The sequence below is a fragment of the Euphorbia lathyris genome, chromosome 3 (genome assembly GCF_963576675.1).
Source record: "Euphorbia lathyris chromosome 3, ddEupLath1.1, whole genome shotgun sequence".
In the NCBI taxonomy this organism is placed as follows: Eukaryota; Viridiplantae; Streptophyta; class Magnoliopsida; order Malpighiales; family Euphorbiaceae; genus Euphorbia; species Euphorbia lathyris.
This window is the reverse complement of record NC_088912.1, coordinates 44708763-44730465: the sequence shown is the minus strand read 5'-3', so window position 1 is coordinate 44730465 and position 21703 is coordinate 44708763. Positions and strand designations below refer to the sequence as shown.

Sequence of the window (21703 nt, the reverse complement as noted above, 5' to 3'; positions counted from 1 at the left end):
TCTTCATTGTTGAGACATCATCCATTATTGGACGGTTAAAGTATAACTTGTAAGAAAATAAAGAAATATAAACAAGGCACAGCGACAACACGACTGAAAGTCTAAAAATTGATATAGCTATCAAACTCAATCGTGTACAACAAGTGATAGTGCTCCTACTTATCTATACTGATCACACAACACTAATCTTATATATATAGTTATTTCAAAAACGTGGCAACCGTATTTCGTATTTGATGTCTTCAAATTTAGCAATATTCAGTCAATCGATTCTTCTTTGATTACAACATAAATGGGGAAAGCATTACCCACTTCCTTCACATGCACTTCACAAAGCCTTGTCTGGCTTTTGTTTTGGTGGTGGTCCATATGTGAATCACCCTTGCAAAACAATGTTCTAAAGCAATAAATGCTTGTTATCTCTAGTCATATTATGTGCAATACTAATGCCTAATTTCAACGAAGGGAAATAAATAATTCAAGATTGGTGTTCCAACAATTTATATGCAGAATTAATCATGACCAAGTAATTGATAATAAGTTGGAAGACAGAGCCATGTGATTATCCTTCATCTGCTAAACCCCACTTGAAAGGCCTCTTCACAGCTTATTCACACATTGATTCCAGATCTTACTATATATATATATGTATGATTAGATGTACAAGTCAGTAACCATATTAACAAATCTTGAAAGAAAAACCATCCTTCACTACTAGTATTTTCGTGGAGCAAACAAAAAGTAAAGAAAACAAGAATGGCAATTCTATTCCGTGGTGTTATGAATGCTAAGCGCATTCTTGGTAGATCAAACATGGTATCTAATAAAGCAGCTTCAGTTCCGAAAGGCTCCTTTGCAGTTTATGTTGGAGAGGGCGAAATGAAGAGATTTATACTACCAATTTCTGTGTTGAATCAGCCCTCCTTCCAAAAATTGTTAAAGAAAGCTGAGGAACACTTTGGATTTGATCATCCTATGGGTGCTCTTACACTTCCATTTAGAGAAGACATATTCCTCAACTATGTTCAACCTTGAAGATCATTGCAATTTTGTCAAATTTTGTACATATATAGTTTCAGAAAACACGAGTATATAGATTGTACAGACCGTTATCCAGTATTAGAGTATATATTATTTGTTGATTTATCTGTATCTTTGACACATTTAGTTCCCTAATTCTAGCCTAGAATATACGGTTAGTCGTTCACTACAGAGTGAACTGTATTCTCTATATATACTAAATTACATATCAATAACAATCACTGAGAATTCATATTATTATATGGTATCAGAGACCAAAACCTAGTCTACCTCCATCTCTCTCTCCTCCTACATCCCTCACCGCCGCCGACCGAAACCCTAATCCACAGCCGCAACCCTAAACGCCGCCAACACCCTTAACCACCGCCATGACTAATACATCGGCCAACTCAAACACGAACACCCCTAACACTGGAAATTCTAACATCGAAAATTCTAATACCGAAACACATCCCGCCAACCATCGCTCCCTCACAGTCTCAAATATTTCCACCTTCATCAAAATTACCGTGGATATTGAAAAAGGTCACTATCCAACCTGGGCCGCCTTGCTCAAACTCCATGCCAAAGCCTTCCAAGTTCTTGATCATATCATTCCTCCATCACCCACAAACCCTTCCGCCAACTCTCTCCAAACCACAAACCCTGAACTCTGGTCACGTATTGATGTTGTGGTCCTTCAATGGATTTACAGCACCATTTCAATTGATCTGCTTCACACTGTTATTGAAGCAGATTCTACCGCAGCCACAGCCTGGAACCGTCTATAGGACATATTCTCACACAATAAGCACTCTCATGCTCTCTTCCTTCAACAAGAATTCTCCAAAACCAAACTAGATGATTTTTCTGATATCTCCTCCTACTGTCGGCACCTCAAATCCCTATCCAATCAGTTATCAAAAGTAGATTGCCCTGTTACCAATGACCAAATTGTTCTCCAACTCATATTTGGTTTAACAGATGCCTATGATACAATTGGAACTCAAATCCGCCATGAGGATCCTCTTCCTCCCTTTCACAAAGCCAGATCAATGCTAATCCATGTTTATTCAAGTAAATCCAAGAACATCCATGATAATTTCAAGTTCTTGGTGTAACATCCATGACAAATAAAAATACTTTATATGTTATGGCAACCTCTGTTCCGGAGAAAATTTTTAGATTTTCTAAGTCCTTTATTCTGAATTTGTCATCCAAGAACTTCTTCACTGATTTTATTTCATGTTCATCACATATTTATACATACAGATCCTTAGGTAAGTCTACCTACACTTCTAGTTGCCTTAGATTCCGAATACGAAACCAACCCTAACTAGGAGACAACTTGCATACTGACTTCCTCTCACATAACAGTCTGGTAAGGATACAGACTTAGTCATCATAATCAACTAGGATTCTATCACGACTGAATCTGAGTGGTAGTACTCAGACAGGAAAAGGATCAATTTGCTCTCATTGATCAGCCCTCCACTCTGATGCTTGAGTTAATAGAGTTTAGTATGGTGAGCACTAAGCAATTCAATATTTATTACAATAGATGTGTGTATGTACCTTGATTGTGACGGTTGTGTTCCATTTATAAGATGACAGAGTCAATTTCGGTAATTGGTTCAAGGTATACACCCTAACTTCTTTTGAGGATAAATGTCTGCTTGTGAATGGGGAAAATAATTTAAGCTGTTTATGATATGCCCAATTGTAATAATGAATTCTAGGTGTGAATCAAAATCCTACACGGAAGGGATTCAGAAAGGCATAGTACGAGTCCACATACCCTGATGGTTACCTATTCTAATATTGTGTGATTCAAAGGTTCTCCTTACTATATATGACCTTAATTGCTTCAGATAAAGACACATATATTTTGTATAATCACATGATATCACGATCAATTAGCCATTCTTGTTTTTCTTCAAGTTTTGTATGCTCCATGAAAATACAGTAGTGCAGGAGGTTTGTCTTTCAAGACTTATTGATTTGATTGATTTGGTTACGGACTTGTACGTGATCTAATTATATATGTAGTAAGATCTGAAATTAATGTGTGTATAAGCAGTTAAGAGGCCTTCAAGTGGGGTTTACCTATAGAAGAAGAGACATAAGCAGATGAAGGATCACATGGCTCTGTCTTCAATCTTATCGTCAATAACTTGGTTGCAATTAGCTAAGCCTTGACCGAATATGAAGATAACAAACATATGTTGCTTATTAGGACATTAATTTGCAAGACTAATTTATATCAATATGCAGCACCATCCAGACAAGTGCTTGTGAAGTCCATGTGAAGGAAGCCCCATTTATGTTGTACTCAAAGAACAACGATTGACTATTCGATAATTTGAAGCCATATATCTATCGACATAGAATAATTATAAGATCAGAACCATGTCGTATTCTTATGAGCTGTGACCCAACCCTTTCTGCACCAAAATTATTCATCTATATATACCTACTAATCAATTACATCCTACTCAACTTAGAATTCACATATTCTCTGCCTATTTCATTTCAGTAAACAAAGATAACTCGCTAAGAAAATTTCCTGTTTTTGTTCTCTTCTTTGAAGAAATATAAAATGGGTATTCGCTTACCAGGTGTTCTTGCAAAGCAGATCTTTCGTCAGTCTGTACCAAAAGGATTCATAGCAGTTTATGTTGGAGAGGAGCAAAAGAAGAGATGTTTGGTACCAGTTTCATACTTGAATGAACCTTCCTTTCAAGATTTACTTCATTTGTCTGAACAAGAGTTTGGTTTCATTCATCCTATGGGCGGCCTTACAATTCCTTGCAGCCTACATACTTTCAATGATATTATTTCCAGCTTCAGTAGATAAAATATAAATGTGGCAATCATTGCCAATTCAATGTAAATATATGGGTTACATGATCAAACAATTTTGCCTAATGAGAAATTCATTTGATACAAATTACAATATGTTGTTCTCTTCTTGCTTATTTGAACTATAACTAGATTCTATTTTTCTCTCCGAATCTTTTATTTTCAGAAATAAAGTTATCTCATGCAAATTTTGGAATGCAGCAACGAGTTTAATAACTCAAATCCCATAAAGAACACTATCGGGTTACTTGATGAAGGCTATAAGAAGCCGATCACGGCCTCGGCATTGATCCCGCCCATCGGCTTCAGACCCCATCGGGTTCGGACTCCCGGAATAAAGCCTCTGAACCACCCCTATCTTGTCGAGGATCTATAAATACCCCAAAGCAGGCAACCCTGTATCAGCGTGTACAGTTGAACAGTTGAATATTAATGAACAGCTGAATATTAATGATAGACAACTGTAATTACTGCTGTAAATCAATTATCTATATAATTAGGTGGTAGTTGGGCTCTCCTTAATTAGCCCTCTTAATTAGCTCCTAGAAAGTAGCAATACAGTTCAAGTCTGCTAGCAGTCATTTTGTATAAATAGGTTAAACCTTTCAATGAGATGACAGATTTCTTCTCTCTAAGAACTGTATCTAGATTCTCTCTCTTTAAATTTGTCATGCTATCAGAGCCATTTAGGCTATTTTGAATTTCTGGTTTCTTTACTGTGTCTTTCTTACTTGGGTTATTCGGAATTCTGGTTCTTTGCGATTTTTTGGGTTATTTGTTTTGGTTGGCCATCTTCTTGTTTTCTATTTGGCATTGAATTATGTCGTCTTCAGAGACCAATCAGACCATGGCCATCAAATTTTCGGGCAAGAATTATTCAGCATGGGAGTTTCAGCTGTCGATGTTTTTGACGGGGAAAGAGCTTTGGGTCATATTGACGGGTCTTCTCCTTCCCCTGAGGAAGATAAAGCACGCAATGAATGGGAGATAAAGGATGCCATAATTATATCCTGGATCATAGGCTCTGTTGAAGTTCATATGGTGAATAGTTTGCGTTCCTTTTCTACTGCTAAGGATATGTGGGATTATCTAAAGCGTATATATCATCAAGATAACACAGCTCGTCGTTTTCAATTGGAACTTGAGATTAACAATTTGAGTAAAGGTAATCTTTCTATTGAACAATATTATTCTGGATTTCTTAACCTATGGAGCAAATATTCTGGAATTATTTATGCAAAGGTTCCTAGCGAGGTTCTAGCTAGTCTTCAATCCATTCATGAAGATAGTCGTCGTGATCAGTTCTTGATGAAATTGAGACCTGAATTTGATGTTGCTCGGGCTGGATTGCTAAATAGAATCCCAGTTCCCTCATTAGATTTGTGTGTTGGCGAATTATTACGTGAGGAACAGAGATTGGCTACACGAGCTATTATTGGTGCATCCAAGGACCCATCTGAAATTACCAATGTTGCTTATGCTGCTCAAGGAAAGAATCGAGGAAAGGGACAACTGCAGTGCTACAGTTGCAAGGAGTATGGGCATATTGCTCGTAATTACAATAAGAAATTTTGCAATTATTGTAAACAGACTGGGCATATTATAAAGGATTGTTCCACTCGTCCAGAAAAACCATCGAATTAGAGGTTTACAAGTTGTTGTTCTGGGTGATCGTGGAGCTATACTTCCATATGCACCATATCCACTACTAACCAATCTACTGTCACTCCAGAGATGGTCCAACAAATGATTTTATCAGCATTTTCTGCTTTAAATCTTCAAGAGCAAGGTAAAAATGTTCTTTCTTGTTGGCTTGTTGATTCTGGAGCATCTAATCACATGACTGGCTCTTCCCATTTTTTACAAAATCTTCGGAAATATACTAGGACACAAAATATACAGGTTGCTAATGGCAATGATCTTCCCATTGCCGTTGTTGGTGATATTGGACCTTCTTTTCGCAATGTGTTTGCTTCTCCTGAATTATCTACCAATTTAATTTCAGTTGGTCAAATGGTGGATAATAATTGTAACATGCATTTCTGTCGTGATGGTTGTCTTGTGCAGGATCAGATGTCGGGGAAGGTGATCGCGAGGGTACCTAAAGTGGGCAGATTATTTCCATTGCAATTTTCTATTCCTAGCACTTTATCTTTAGTTTCTTATGTTGTTGAAAGTAAGGCTGAATTTTGGCATAAACGGTTAGGCCACCCGAATAATATGATACTGAATAATTTGATGCAATGGGGGTTTTTTGGAAATAAAGCTCAGTCTTCTAGCCATATATTGTCTTTTGATTGTTCTACTTCTAAATTGGGAAAAAGTAAGACATTGCCTTTTCCTGTTTATGGTAGTCATGCTTTAACTTGTTTCCCGATTATACATAGTTATGTTTGGGGTATTACTTATGTACTTTCACATGGGCAGTATAAATATTTCGTAACATTCATCGATGATGTCGCTTTACTTGGATATACTTTTTACATTCCAAAGCTGAGGTTCTAACTTCCTTTCGTGCTTTTCTGGCCTTTGTTGAGACATAATTTTCAACATGTATCAAAGTTTTACGCTCTGACAATGGGGGGGGGGGGGGAATATATGTCACATGAGTTTCGAGGTTTTTTGCAACAAAAAGGTATTGTATCTCAGTGGACATGTCCTTACACTCCTCAACAAAATGGAGTGGCCGAGCGAAAGAACCGTCACTTATTAAATATGGTTCGCACATTGTTTTTGCAGTCTTCGGTTCCATCTAAATTTTGGGTGGAAGCTTTGTCTACTGCAATTTATTTAATTAATCGCCTTCCTTCTCCACAGTTGAATTTTGATTCTCCTTATTATCGTTTACTTGGTATGCACCCTAATTATCATACACTCCGTACATTTGGTTGTGTGTGTTTTCTTCACTTGCCTTCTCATGAGCGCCACAAGCTTGCCGCTCAATCGGTTCGGTGTGCTTTTATGGGTTATAGTACTGCTCATAAGGGGTTTCTATGTTATGATGTTGCTGCCAATCGCATGCGTGTTTCTAGAAATGTAATTTTCTTCGAACATGAGTACTATTTTCAACAATATGTTTCTCCTTCACCCTCTGTTCTTCTTCCTCACTTTGATGACATCTCTCGGTCCATTGAGCGTTTTAAACCGGGTATGGTCTATCAGCGAAGACAGTCCCCTCCATCCTCACATGTCCTTCCCGACCCTAATCCACCTTCAACCCCAATGGTTCCTCGATGAAGCACTCGTGTCCGTCATCCTCCTGCTAGGTATGGTTACTCTGCCACTTTATCTCATACTACAATTCCAACTTCTTATTCTTAGGCAGCTACATAACCATGTTGGGCTAAAGCAATGCAAGAAGAACTTCTGGCTCTTCAAGGGAATCATACATTGGTTTTAGATGGGTGTTTTCCGTTAAGCTCCGCTCTGATGGTTCACTTGATAGATATAAAGCACGATTGGTTTCTCTCGGTAATAAGCAAAAGTATGGAGTAGATTATAAAGAGACGTCTGCTCCGGTCACAAAGATGACAACAGTCCGACTTGTTCTTGCTCTTGCTGCTTCAAAAGGATGGCCTTTACGACAAATGGATGTTAAAAATGCATTTTTACATGCAGATCTTCAAGCAGATGTTTACATGACTCCACCACTTGGGTTATTTTCTACTCCCTCTTTTGATGTTTGTAAGTTGAAAAAGTCTTTCTATGGTTTGAAACATGCCCCTCGAGCTTGGTTCACTAAATTTCATGATGCTCTTCTTAGTTTCACTTTTGTTCAAAGTCAATATGATTCCTCCTTGTTTCTGTGCCAAACTTCTCGCGGAATCGTCTTGCTTCTTGTTTATGTTGACATTGTTATTACTGGGAGCGATTCCAAATTGATTTCTCAACTTCAAGAACGGCTTCACAATGCATTTCATATGAAAGACTTGGGCCCTTTAAACTATTTTTTAGGACTTGAAGTGTGTTCTACCTCTGCTTGTATTTTTTTACATAAACATAAGTATACTCAAGAGCTTATTTCTTTGGCTGGTCTTTGGGATGGTCGTTCTTCTGATACACCTATGAAAGTGAATGTTAAATATGGTCGTGATGATGGTGATTTTCTTTCTGATCCTTCTTTGTATCGACGACTTGTAGGAAGCCTTAACTATCTAACTATTACTAGTCCACATATTTCATTTGTTGTTCAACAGGTTAGCCAATTCATACAAGCTCCTAGACATCTTCATGTGGCTGCTGTCCGTCGAATCATTCGTTATTTGCTTGGAAGTTCTGCACGAGGCTTGTTCTTTCCAACCAACTCTCCAATTCGTCTTGTTGCTTATAGTGATGCCGATTGGGCTGGGTGTCCTGATACTCGCTGATCCATTACTGGTTGGTGCATGTTTCTTGGTCCTTAATTAATTTCTTGGAGCAGCAAAAAGCAAGATCGTGTATCTAAGTCCTCCACTCAGTCTGAGTATAGAGCTATGTCATCTGCTTGTTCGGAAATTCTTTGGCTTCGCGGACTATGGGCTGAGATTGGCTTCTGTCAAACTGATTCTACACCTCTCCATGCTGATAACACAAGTGCTAACCCAGTCTTTCATGAGCGTACAAAGCATATTGAAGTCGATTGTCATTCTATTTGTGAGGCATACGATGCACATGTTATTTCTCTTCCGCACATCTCTACTATGCATCAAACTGCAGATATATTTACTACGGCTCTTTCTAGTGGACGAGATCAGTTTCTTCTTCACAAATTGATGCTTTTGGACCGGCCAGCATCAATTTGAGGGGGGATATGAGTGTGTACAGTTGAACAGTTGAATATTAATGATACAAATGTATATTAATGATAGACAACTGTAATTACTGCTATAAATTAATTATCTCTATAATTAGGTGGTAGTTGAGCTCTCCTTAATTAGCCCTTTTAATTAGCTCCTATAAAGTAGCAATACAGTTCAAGTCTGCTAGCAGTCCTTTTGTATAAATAGGTTAAACCTTTCAATAAGATGACAGATTTCTTCTCTCTACGAACTGTATCCAGATTCTCTCTCTAAATTTGTCACCCTGTAGGGTAACGGTTTCTCTCTCTGGTTCGTACTCTTTCTTTCTCTTCACTTCTCTTATACTGACTCAATCGTCGGAGTGTCTTCAGGGGACCGCTCCTGCCACAGGTGGACCTTCCAATGGACCCCAAGTTCGCTTCCTCATCATTTGGTGCGGTGAGCGTGAATACGTCCAGTCAAAACATCCCCCGGCCCTGTTGAGAGTGCTCACGTCGAGCAGCTCACAACTCTGTTTTGTAGGAATACACCGGATTTGAGAGGAGGGGCTTTAAGATCAATTTATTAGAAATATCACAACATATCAGAAATTATACATGTATTTATCCAAAATGTATAGAGCTAAACTAAGAACGACAGTAAATCTAATTTCAATAATTAAGCTATTATATTCTGTAACACAAATGCTGATGTCACCATTCACATAACTTTCACAACCATAAATAGATGCTTTCAGTTTAGCAAAAAACGAATCCCGATGCCAAGCGGGAAGGAGAAGGAAGCTAATTTTGGAAATCCATGACAATTTCTACAAATATCATCCGCTCCACCAATCAGTGGATTACTCGGACATTGATGAGGGCATCTCCTTGAGCAAACTAAGCAAAGCATGAAAGACAGCTCACATGGCGTGTGCCTTTAGCCACACGCCAAGTTAGTTAGATGAGAAATTCACAGGGGAAGAGCCACACCGAGTGTCGGACCTTCACACGTCCTGTGGACCCCTTGTTGGAACTCCTAGACATGTCCTGTGACACATATCAATAACATCACGAAAGGACTTCCCACACGCCGAGTTGAAGACCCAAACCCGTGTGGCTGGCCTAAAGGGGCTAACTTTATTCAGATTGAACCAAGAAATAGAAAGGGGCGGCCATATAATCGAAATAACCTGTAGGCAGTTAAGGCATGCCACCAATTATAAAATTATTGTGAATACTCGTATCATATGAAGAATTCACCATAAAGCCCTTTCTAAAATAACTAACCTTCTTTTCACCAAAGAATTCACCATGAACTAGCTATGAAGTATCTAGGAATAAAAACATCCTTTCATTGGTCAATGTAAATTGCTTTGATTTTTGTCCTTTGCACATGTTGGGTTGATTGTGTTCGAAGTCGGGTTTATCGGATAAGCCAAACTCAATTGTGTACAATAACCTTACTACTTTTATGTACTTAGATAACACTAATTTCATACTTGGATGTCTTGAAAATTCATCAAATATTAGCCAGTTGTTCTTCTTTGATTACCACATAAATACATAAATGGGGAAAGAAATTCCCACTTCCTTCACATGCATTTCACAAAGCCTTGTCTGGCTTTTTCTTTGCTGGTGGTCCATATCTGAATCACCCTTGCAAATTAATGTCCTAAAGAAATAAATGCTTGTTATATCCCTACTCAATACTAAGGCCTAATTTCAACCAAGGAAATAAAATTTGTTGCTTTGTGTTCCAACAAAATATATACAGAATGACAATAAGTTGGAAGACAAAGCCATGTGATCCTTCATCTGCTTATGTCTCTAGGTACACCCCACTTGAAGCCTCTTGACCATTTATTCACACGTTAATTCCAGATCTTACTCTATATATATATATATATCATCATGTACATGTCCGTAACGAAATCAACAATTCTTGAAAGATATATACTCCTTCACTACTAGTATTTCCGAGAAGCAAACAAAAAGTAAAGAAAAACAAGAATGGCAATTCTTTTCCTTGGTGTTATGAGTGCTAAGAGCATTCTTGGTAGATCAAACACAATAGCAAATAAAGCAACTTCAGTTCCGAAAGGCTTCTTCGCAGTATATGTTGGAGAGAGGGAAATGAAGAGATTTATAGTACCAATTTCTGTGTTGAATCAGCCATCTTTCCAAAAATTGTTAAAGAAAGCTGAGGAAGACTTTGGATTTGATCATCCAATGGGTGCTATTACACTTCCTTGCAGAGAAGACGTGTTCCTTAACTGTGTTCAACCTTGAAGGCCATTGCAATTTTGTCAAATTTTATACATATATAGTTTCAGAAAAGAAGAGTTAGATGTATAGACAGTTATAGAGCTGCATTTTTTTATAATTTACCGATAAAAATTTTGATCAATTTCTTTTTATACATTACAATCATTATCGTTAAGTCAGAATTTCTTACATTCTTTTTACCTTTTTAATTATGCTTGCAAATATTATTGCGCTAATAATTAACCTAATTCACTTAAACAATATAATGAATAAGCTGAGATAAGACTATCCTTAGTTCAAAAAATATTAAGGAGAATTTGTGGTATCCAAACTGATATTAAGTCATGAATTGGAACATATGTTCAAATTGGAGGACCATTTCAGTTAGACTATGTTCTTTATTACTATTAATTTCAGTATCAATCAGTTCAGTTCAGTTTAGTAGCATTTAGTTCAGTTCAGTTCAGTTGAGCAATAAAGAACAGAACCTTAGTCATACATATATACCGCACTTCTGATGGCTGCATATTGTTAACTTAGGCATTTCTTACAAGCTGCATACTAGTGTTATCACTATGTCATTTTCCCTTTCACATGAAACAAGATACATGACAGACATTTGTTTTCGTGTCGTCTGAATATTTTTCGTGACAGTATTTTAACTGTATGTCATCTTAAGGTGAAATAAAAAATGCGCTTGATTCTCAGATAACATTACGATTACAGAATCCTGTCATCCAAAGAAAACGCGCGTTTTCGTTAAATTTGATGCGCTCAACAGATGACACTTCTAATAAATGAATGTCATTGTATGCCGAAAACAAAAAAGCGGCAAATTAAATTTCACTTACGCGGTCATACCAAATTTTAGGCGCTCTATATCATTTGACTGAAATTTCAGCTGATATATAAGCTCTCTCTCAATCACAAACCTCAGTTTTAGGTTACGCAAGCTTCATCCCTCTCATCCCTCTCATCCCTCTCTATCTCCATGGTTGATTTGAACATGCAATCACTGGGTGAGCTTGAAACACGGTACTGGTAAGCCATATTTTCTTCGTTCCTAGATGTATCATTGTTCCTTACTCTTATCTTTTCCTCATCCGATTTACTTTTGTGTATGTCGATTTCAGCAGCTGGTATAAGGATCTTGTGATTTTCAGACCTATCATTGAAAGGTTTAGATCTCTCGCTTAGCTACACTGATTTTATTGTATTTAGATTCACTGCTGTAAAGGTTGGGTCTTTATCTTTTTTAATCTAGGACAAGACAGTGCATGATACAGTAGATGGTATGAACTCATCTGTTTCCTTTTTATTTGAACACTATCTGCAGGGATAGTAAGAATGCTTCAGTACATGCGACGGCTGACTGAAGAGATTGTCAATCGGTTCATGCCTTTAGCATATGTGAAGATTTCTTTAACTTACTGAATATATATTAATGTTATGTTGGTTTGAACTGATTGGTCATGCTTTTAGAAGTGATTGTGTATGTTTGATGTACTGTTTTGGAACCTAAAACTCATTGATTTAGGAAACTAGCCTGATTTAGTATATGTATTGTTATGTGGGTTTGAACTGAACGATTACATATATGTATGATGTTTTGGGTGATGATGAAATGATTGGTATGAATTGATGGTTAGATATAACTATTTAGGAAGCTAGGACTCATAGACTTTATGTATGAATGATCATTAAGCATGTAGCTGATTAGGCATACTGTAAAGCTTTGAATGTTCATTGAGATTGGCACTGCTCTTACACCTATGAGTTATACTGCTAGAAGTGATTGAGTATGTGTATGTGTATGAAACATGTTTATATTTGATGTTCTGTTGATGCTTATGTTTGAGGTGCCTAATGAGTATGTGTACGATTGTTCATTTGGGCATGTAGCTTATTAATCATGCATCAAGTATTAGAGGAACATTGTAAAAGGGTCATTAAGCATGTGGCTGATTAGGCATACTCTAAAGCTTTGAATGTTCATTGAGATTGACACTACTCTTACACCTATGAGTTATACTGCTAGAAGTGATTGAGTATGTGTATTGCTAAGCCCAAAATATACATAAATATCATATATAAATACGTTAAATTTACATTGAAATCATGCTAATTATATTCATTTGGAATACTTTTACGTCTTTATTTACTTCTTTGATGTAAGGTACTTAATTATTTGGTTAAATCCAAATAGGAGCAAAAACGGAGCTAAAACGGAGATAAAATGGAGGAAAAACCTAAAAAACGTACCGAGAATGCATATCAGTCAGAAGGACGCTCAAGGAGGACGAAAAGCAGTCGAGAGACAGGGAAATATCTCTCTGTCGCGACTGAGATTTTCATAATCTCAGTCGCGACTTACGAAAGCCAGCTCGGGAGAAAGACGAAGTTTTCACTCGCCCCTGTACCCCCTGTCGCGACTGAGATTTTCAGAATCTCAGTCGCGACAGCGAACTGTTCTGCACACAAAACACATGTTTTATGTCGGAAAAACGCGTCTGTTCGTTCGGATAAAAGCAACCCTTCACCAGCGGACACGACCCATCATTTACAACCCTTCAACAGCTATAAATAAGTGATCCATTTCAGAAATTAGAGAGGTTGGTTAAGTTGGAAAAAGTTAGAGAAATTAGAGAAGAAAGTTATTATGTTGAGTCTCTGACTCAGAAATGAGTCAGAAAGTTTAGATTTCATTTCTATGTAAACAATCGTGATGTACACGAATTATTATTAGATTAGTTATAAACAGTATTAGTTTAGTTTTCATTCTGGTAGTGGACGAGATCAGCCTCTATTCCGAAGATCCAGCGAGAAGAATTGACGGCTGAAGCGCATGAGGTTTGACGAACCTACGGAGTTTGAGAGAAAGATTGACGACCCGGATCTCAAAGTTTTCGTTACAATGCTATCCAAGTTTCTACTTCTCTGTTAACTTGTGAAAATTCACATTTCATTAATGATATACTTATTTATTCAATATATTCTTACTGTTTGTTATTTTGATATTGTTCTGACAAAATGATTTTCAAAATGATAAATTGGTGTTTTTATTAAAACGTTCTATTCCATCTTATTCATATAAGAACTTTGTTGAACACTTAACAAATTTAGTTTTTATGGATGACATGATCGCTGATCGCGGCTTATCAGAAATAAAACACTAGTTTGATTAAGGTAGGAATCATCTCAACGCTAGGGGGATTTCTATGGTTCGAAGCTATTTAATTGAGTAAATCGCTATATTGTTACATGTCCATAATCTCACAAAGTTAAAGTTGTTTACTTTGCTTTATGAAAATAAGATCTATTTTATTCCAATTACGGAAGTATCTGTTTTGTAATCAAAATTCCAAAATAGAATTGTTCTCTAAACTCGATATAATCCTTCTATCTAATCCTAATTTACCAAAACCTATTCCATCAACTAAACGTATTTCTTTTATTAAACCTAAACACGTGATTAAACCGAATTAAATAAAGTTTTAGTTAAAAAGTGTTCCATGTGGGTTCGATATCTTTTATTACTACAAGCGTATATCGTGCACTTGCGGAAATCGTTCAACAAGTTTTTGGCGTCGTTGCCGGGGAACGCCAAATTTTTAACAAAAAATTATGTTTTTCGTGTTTTATTCCGAACCTTGGTTTATAATATATGTATATATTTATTTTATGGTTTTTTATTTTTTTTGAGGATGGTCGCTAGGACTAAATCCTTGTTGTTATTTAACGTTTGCAATTAGATGTTTGCAGATAAAAAAATTCAAGTTTTTTTTCAAAGATAGACTGGAGATTTGATCATCAATATAAATTCATAGAAGGAGTTTACAGAAAAGGAATTTGGCCGGCAGATACATCAGAAGGAAAAGAAAATTTTATGAAACAGGATGTCAGATGTGACAGATGATTTTTTCAGAAAATTTACCTTTTCCCAAACACATTTACCTCTTTTCTATACACTAAACCTTTACCTAAACATCATTTCTCTTTGTAAACAAATTATTCAAATCCTACATTACATCCAAATAATTTCTTCTTTTATCATATCATTTCCTTAAACACCTACATTTATCTCTCCAAGAAATAGCCGATCAACTTTTCTCAGACAGATATATTAGGAAGTAGGAATGGGAAATACAGTCCTTGAAATTATCTTATCCCCCAGGAAGGAATTGTTGATTTTTACCATGGTTTCAACAGTTTAAGTTAATGTGCGTAGTTTTTGTTCGAGGCCAGAACCAGAAGTTCGGACATTCAACCGAAATCATTAGATCCTTAAATTGAGAAAACGCTAAAAAAAGAAAGCGCTTAAAAAAAGAAAAAAATATATAATAATAATTTCAAGTTGGGGGTACAGTTCTACTTTCTTTTATTCCTGCTTGAAATTATTCCCAGGTAAGTAAACAGAACCATTATTTAGAACCGGTCTAGGTAATTGACTCTGTCCATGATTTTGATTCTCCTTGAGAATTCTTAAGGATTATCACATTTTTAGTTTAGCAATAATGATTAGATTAGAAATAAAAAAAATTCATTGAAAGATATTAAAAATATGCTTTGTATCTTCAATATTTGTAATTTATGAGGAAAGTGTTTTTAGATTTCAAGAAATCTCAATTGAATTAAAATCACACATAATTTAAGTTTCTGATTGTATAGAGATTTTTAAACAAATCTCTACAGTGATTTTTATTTGACGTTTTTGAACTTACTGAGAATTTTTAATTCTCAACTAAGATTTTAAATTTCTCTATAGAACTAGGGAGGACCAATGCAAAGCATTCCTTGCCAATTGGCAAGACGTGTCGCGATCGGTATTCCAATTTCTCGACCATGACACGCATAGTTTTCAATAAGATGTCTTTTGTTCTATGAAAATTAATTTATTTAGTTTTCATATTTTTAATTTTTAGTTTTTCTTATCTTATGTTCATAATTTTTATTTTTCTTTTTAATTTATATATTTTTATTTTTGTTTTTATTTTTATTTTTATTTTGTGTACAAATAAGTTTGTCAACATTAAAATTTTAATCTAGTCATGTTTTCAAAATGATTTCATTAAGTGTTAAGTGATCTTGAGGAATTACAAAATGCAAAAATCTCAGTTGAGATTTTCCATGTTTCAGGATTTGGAAATCTCAGTTGAGATTCCGAAAATCTCAGTTGAGATTTTCTGTCTTTTTGCAATTGAAATAACTGTAAGGGATTACAGTCTTCTTTCTTTAAAATTTCTGTCAGTTGAATCAAAGAGGTATCACTTTTTGCATCTTTTCTTTTTAACAGACACAACCTTTCACTTAAATGTCTTATATATTCCTGTAGGATCAGACTTATTCCATTTCATTTCATCTTCCTGAATTTCTTTCTCAAATTCTCAATCCTACAGACATCATTTTCTTCTCTCTCATAGACATGACTAAGTCTTTGAAAAATGTTCGAAAACACACTTCTACTCATAGCAAGCGTGTTGACATTTCTTCACGCTATGGAGCATGGTTTCCAATCTACAATCATGATGAGGGGAAACGTTATTTATAGTTTAGATATGCACAGTTTTGTGGAATGCTGTATATGAGTTTCTGAACGAAGAACTCGGGATAAGCGATGACATGAATCGCTATCTGACAAACTTAGGATGGGCCAAGTTTGCATCAATGAAGTTTCCTATTATTGGAAACTGGGTATTAGAGTTTTTGTCTACTATTCGGTTCGTCAATAAGAGGCGTGTTCGTCTCAGTTTTCGTTGTGAAGGGAAGATATTCACTTTTGGATATCCTGAACTTCATGCTTGGTTTGGTTTTCCACCACGGGACACCACTCCACATTATCCTGGCAGAGATATGACTTCTACAGATATATGGAGAATGTTGACAGGATTTTGGAGATTCAATCCACGTCTTGCCTACAACAAATCAATAAATTCTAACTCCATGCTGTCTATACATAAATTCCGCTGTCATAATCTTTTTGGTCGAGTCGAGTCAGCAGCAATGTTGTGAAAGATACTGATCTCTATGTGTTGGGCGACATTTTCCAAGGTAACTCAGTGAACTCCTCAAAGATTTTAATGTAGGGGTTAGTTGCTGCTTCCCGTTCCAAGAACTGGAAGATTGGGTTCGCCAATATCATTTGTGGAATCATATTAGGAGCCAAGGGAACCATTTCTGTCCCTTGGACTGATACAGAACCATTCCCTATTCTAGACTACGAGTTCTTGGAGAACGAGGGGCTTGTAAAACGCATTTTTCGTTCTGGTCCAACATTCCTTTCTGCACTAGAGAGGCAAGTCTTCATTCAAACGAAGATTAATAGGACCAATGCACGTCATTTTTCCAATACTTAGGGATATAATATGAGTTTCTGTTTTTTTTTATTATATATGAGTGTTTATATTTTGTGTTTTTAGGAGTAAGATATTTTTTTTTATGTAATATATATTAAGGTATTGTTTATATTTTTATTTATAATAAATAAAAGTGCATTAATTCCTTAGTTTATTTCTTTTATTTAAGGAACAACCTTTGGTTTTCCTTCAATTTAATGTTTCAGTTTTGTTTATGATAGTTTCAGGGATTAATATTCACATTAATGTCACTTACTTCTAAGAGGAATTGGTTTAGAAGTGTTAAAATCATCAAAAACAGTCCTAATTTTACCCAGAATTTCCAAAATCTCAGTTGAGATTCTGAATTCTCAGTTGAGACAGCAAGAGGACAACTTTCAGTGAAATTTCGACCCCCCTACGTACTTGCTGTCGCGACTGAGATTTTGAAAATCTCAGTCGCGACTTGCGACTTCCAGGGACGGGATTTGGGCGAATTTTGCATCTTTTCCTATTCCTACTCTAATTACTTACCTATTCATCTATCCTAATCAATACCTATTACTTACACCTATTTAAATCACCTATTTTTATACTAATCAATCATCTTTTCTCTTCCCAATACCAAGATTCACTCATCTTCCCCATAAATCTTTACCCTATTCATCTTCTTCTTCCCTAAATCACCACCATTATCTTTTATTCTTCCTTTCATCCTTTCATATTTTCATCTCATTCACCCAAATTTCACAAACAAACAAAAATATGCCTAGACAAAAGACCGTTGCTAACAAAGCTAAGGCCACCGAAGTCAATCGATTACGGGTTCAATATGAAGCACCGTTCGATATTACGACGGAAACCGAAGGACGCAAATATCGCCGATTTTCTAATAGCCTAATAGAGTTCGTCGATATGCTTTTTCTTGACACCGATACGGTAAACACTCTTTCTTTTACCGAGCGTATTGATGAATTTCTTTCCGTTCTTGGTTGGAAACGATTTTCTAGAATGCGTTTTCCTAGTCTTACATCACATATCATTGAGTTTTTGGTTACTTTAACTTATGACAAGAAGAAATGAGTCATCTCTTTTCGGAATGAAGGAGTTCGTTATAATGTTGGGTATGCGGCCATGAACCGTTGGTTTGGACTTCCTACTCGGAATTTTTATTCCAAACCAAAGCCTTTTAATTCACACACAGTTTGGCAATCTTTAACCGGTTTAGATGTTTTTAATCCAAAGAATACATCTAGTAAATTGCTTAAGGACGATTGTATCTTTTTCTTTCACAAGTTTTTATCATTTTCCTTATTTGGTCGGGTTGAAAGTTCAAAAGTGCAAGTTCGTGATTTGTTTGTGTTGGATAGTATTTTTAAGAGGTTTGACCATTGATAGTATTGAGATGATATTTACTAATTTAGTTCGAGCTTCCAAGTCACGTAATAAGCAAGTGCCAATGGGTAATTTAATTCCCGGCATTGTTTTGGGTGCTCGGGGTGAATTAGTGGATTATCAAAATATGACCCATGTTGGTTTACCTTCCTTGGATCTCACGGCACTTCAAAGGGCCAATTTATTGAAGAAATTGGGACCGCCAGCTTTTATATCTTATGCGGATCGCACAAGACGTGTTTTTGCTACCATGGGTAGTGAAGCCTCGAGTTCTCAAGGTTTAGGTGCCCAAGATGATGATGAGGAAGATGACGAGGAGTTTGATGAAGAAGATGAGGAGAAGCATGTTGATGTTAATACCAATGAGCACGCAAATGTAGAACCGAATGTTGAGGAACAAGTTGGTTGGCAACATGTTTTGACACAAATGAACGAGCATAACCGTCACATGAATTTGCGGTTAGATGAAGTCGTTGCCAACAATGCCGAAATGAGTTCAAGGATAACCACGGTGGATGCCAATATCACTACGTTGAGTCGTGAGCACAAATCTACTCGTCGCCGGTTGCTTTCTTTCTTCCGACGCCAAGGAGTTGAGACTACGCCTTCTCCACCACCTTCACCTTGATAGGTTTTATCCTTTCCCTCTTTAACTCATTTTCGTTATTATTATTATGTCTTGTTCCATTTGGTACAATATTTAAAATTATGTTTGATACAATTTTCTTTATTATTATGTTTGATTGTTATGGTACTCTATTTCTCAATTCTAATTCGTATGGTTTATTTCGTACTATTTTTCGTGTTTTATCGCTTTTTGCACCAATGAGGACATGGTCCAAATTAAGTGTGGGAGGAGATATTTCATATTCATTTTTAATTTTAAAGTACGAATGAATGCAACGAATGAGAATGAATGCTATTTATTTAAGTATAAATGCATGTTGTTATTCATTTTAAGTAAAATATAATATGCAACATTTTCAAAACCAAATGCAACATTTTTATAATAAATGCAACACTTTTAAAAATAATAGCTATTTTTCAAAAACAATAATAAATTTTTTGTTAAGTATATAATTCATATGTTTCAAATAAATTTAACTTTCAAAATAATGTTAAGCATATTTTAAGGTTATCATTATTGATAGAAATAATATTTCTATATGGGCTATATTTTTACAAATATTTTTACAAATCTCCGATACGATTTTATCAAAAACGTCTCGAGTAAATGTATATAAGTAAAATTTCTTTAGTTTCAAATCTCTACTTTATATCATGAATTCATGATAAATATAAATCTTATTTTCAATTTCAATTAGGTTTATAGGCATAAATCAAACTAACAACTTTAGCTTTTTAGCTCGGTATGATTTTTCATCTTACATTAAAAACCAATTGAAGTTTTTAAGGAAACTTTAGCCATAATACATGTTGAATTTCAAGTCAATATAGGATGAATGTGCTATTTTTCTTTCCCAATTTTATTTTCATGTTAATTTAATCAAGTAGTCGTATTCTTAACTTTTGGCCACGATTGAGACCAGCTTTATCACAATCGAGGTATGAAAGGGAAGAACATTAAGTACCGTTTACTTTTGGCCACGATTGCGACCACCCTTATCACGGTCGAGGTATGAAAGGAACGTTCAAAATTAAAGCAAAAATTAAACGTGTTTAAAGTTTTAAGTAACGATTGCGTCCACCCATGGCATGGTCGGTACCTCTTAAACGAACACGAAAGCAAATTAAATGCGTATAAAGTTACGATCGAGACCACCATTATCTTGGGCGTAACTAAGCAAATATATTAAACCTAAGTCCTTAATAAATCCATATTTGTAATAGTTTAGGTTTGGGAAAGGAAATTTTGTGCTTAGAAATGCCTTGAGACGAAAGATTCGGAAACATGCGTGCTTACACCGTCTCGAATACTTCAATATAAAAATTGAAATACAAGACGAATGATATATCTCTTTTACACTAGGTAGTTTGATACTATGCGTATAAATTTACCATGAAAAGTTTATCTTTCGGTTTAACTAATTTAAAGAAGAATATATGGATATATGTTCTATTTATAAAGAGATTGATTAAAGAATAAATTCAGTGAAATTTTGCTCGGGACTAGCAAAAGCTTAAGTGTGGGAGTTTGTTAAGCCCAAAATATACCTAAAATATCATATATAAATACGTTAAATTTACATTGAAATCATGCTAATTATATTCATTTTGAATACTTTTACGTCTTTATTTACTTCTTTGATGCAAGGTACTTAATTATTTGGTTAAATCCAAATAGGAGCAAAAACGGAGCTACAATGGAGCTAAAATGGAGGAAAAACCTAAAAAACGTACCGAGAATGCATATCAGTCAGAAGGACGCTCAAGGAGGACGAAAAGCAGTCGAGAGACATGGAAATATCTCTCTATCGCGACTGAGATTTTCATAATCTCAGTCGCGACTTACGGAAGCCAGCTTGGGAGAAAGACGAAGTTTTCACTCGCCCCTATACCCCCTGTCGCGACTGAGATTTTCAGAATCTCAGTCGCGACAGCGAACTGTTCTGCACACAAAACACATGTTTTATGTCGGAAAAATGCGTCTGTTCATTCGGATAAAAGCAACCCTTCACCAGCGGACACGACTCATCATTTACAACCCTTCAACAACTATAAATAAGTGATCCATTTCAGAAATTAGAGAGGTTGGTTAAGTTGGAAAAAGTTAGAGAAATTAGAGAAGAAAGTTATTATGTTGAGTCTCTGACTCAGAAATGAGTCAGAAAGTTTAGATTTCATTTCTATGTAAACAATCGTGATGTACACGAATTGTTATTAGATTAGTTATAAACAGTATTAGTTTAGTTTTCATTCTGGTAGTGGATGAGATCAGTCTCTATTCCGAAGATCCAGCGAGAAGAATTGACGGCTAAAGCGCATGAGGTTTGACGAACCTACGGAGTTTGAGAGAAAGATTGACGACCCGGATCTCAAAGGTTTCGTTACAATGCTATCCAAGTTTCTACTTCTCTGTTAACTTGTGGAAATTCACATTTCATTAATG

The 21703-nt window shown here is 35.8% G+C and overlaps 3 protein-coding genes across 3 annotated transcripts; all 3 read left to right on the top strand.

Annotated features, from left to right (window-relative positions):
• Positions 1-599: 599 nt before the first annotated feature.
• On the top strand, positions 600-1249 carry LOC136223698 (auxin-responsive protein SAUR21-like). The gene has a single exon (XM_066011828.1). It carries the CDS (start codon positions 757-759, stop codon positions 1033-1035), a length of 279 nt encoding a protein of 92 aa, XP_065867900.1. The 5' UTR covers positions 600-756; the 3' UTR covers positions 1036-1249.
• Positions 1250-3085: 1836 nt separating this feature from the next.
• On the top strand, positions 3086-4290 carry LOC136223699 (auxin-responsive protein SAUR20-like). The gene has a single exon (XM_066011829.1). The coding sequence runs from the start codon at positions 3620-3622 to the stop codon at positions 3875-3877; it is 258 nt and encodes an 85-aa protein (XP_065867901.1). The 5' UTR covers positions 3086-3619; the 3' UTR covers positions 3878-4290.
• A 6293-nt stretch (positions 4291-10583) lies between these two features.
• LOC136222464 (auxin-responsive protein SAUR20-like) lies at positions 10584-11026 on the top strand. Its single transcript, XM_066010244.1, has one exon. The coding sequence runs from the start codon at positions 10652-10654 to the stop codon at positions 10928-10930; it is 279 nt and encodes a 92-aa protein (XP_065866316.1). The 5' UTR covers positions 10584-10651; the 3' UTR covers positions 10931-11026.
• Positions 11027-21703: the final 10677 nt, after the last annotated feature.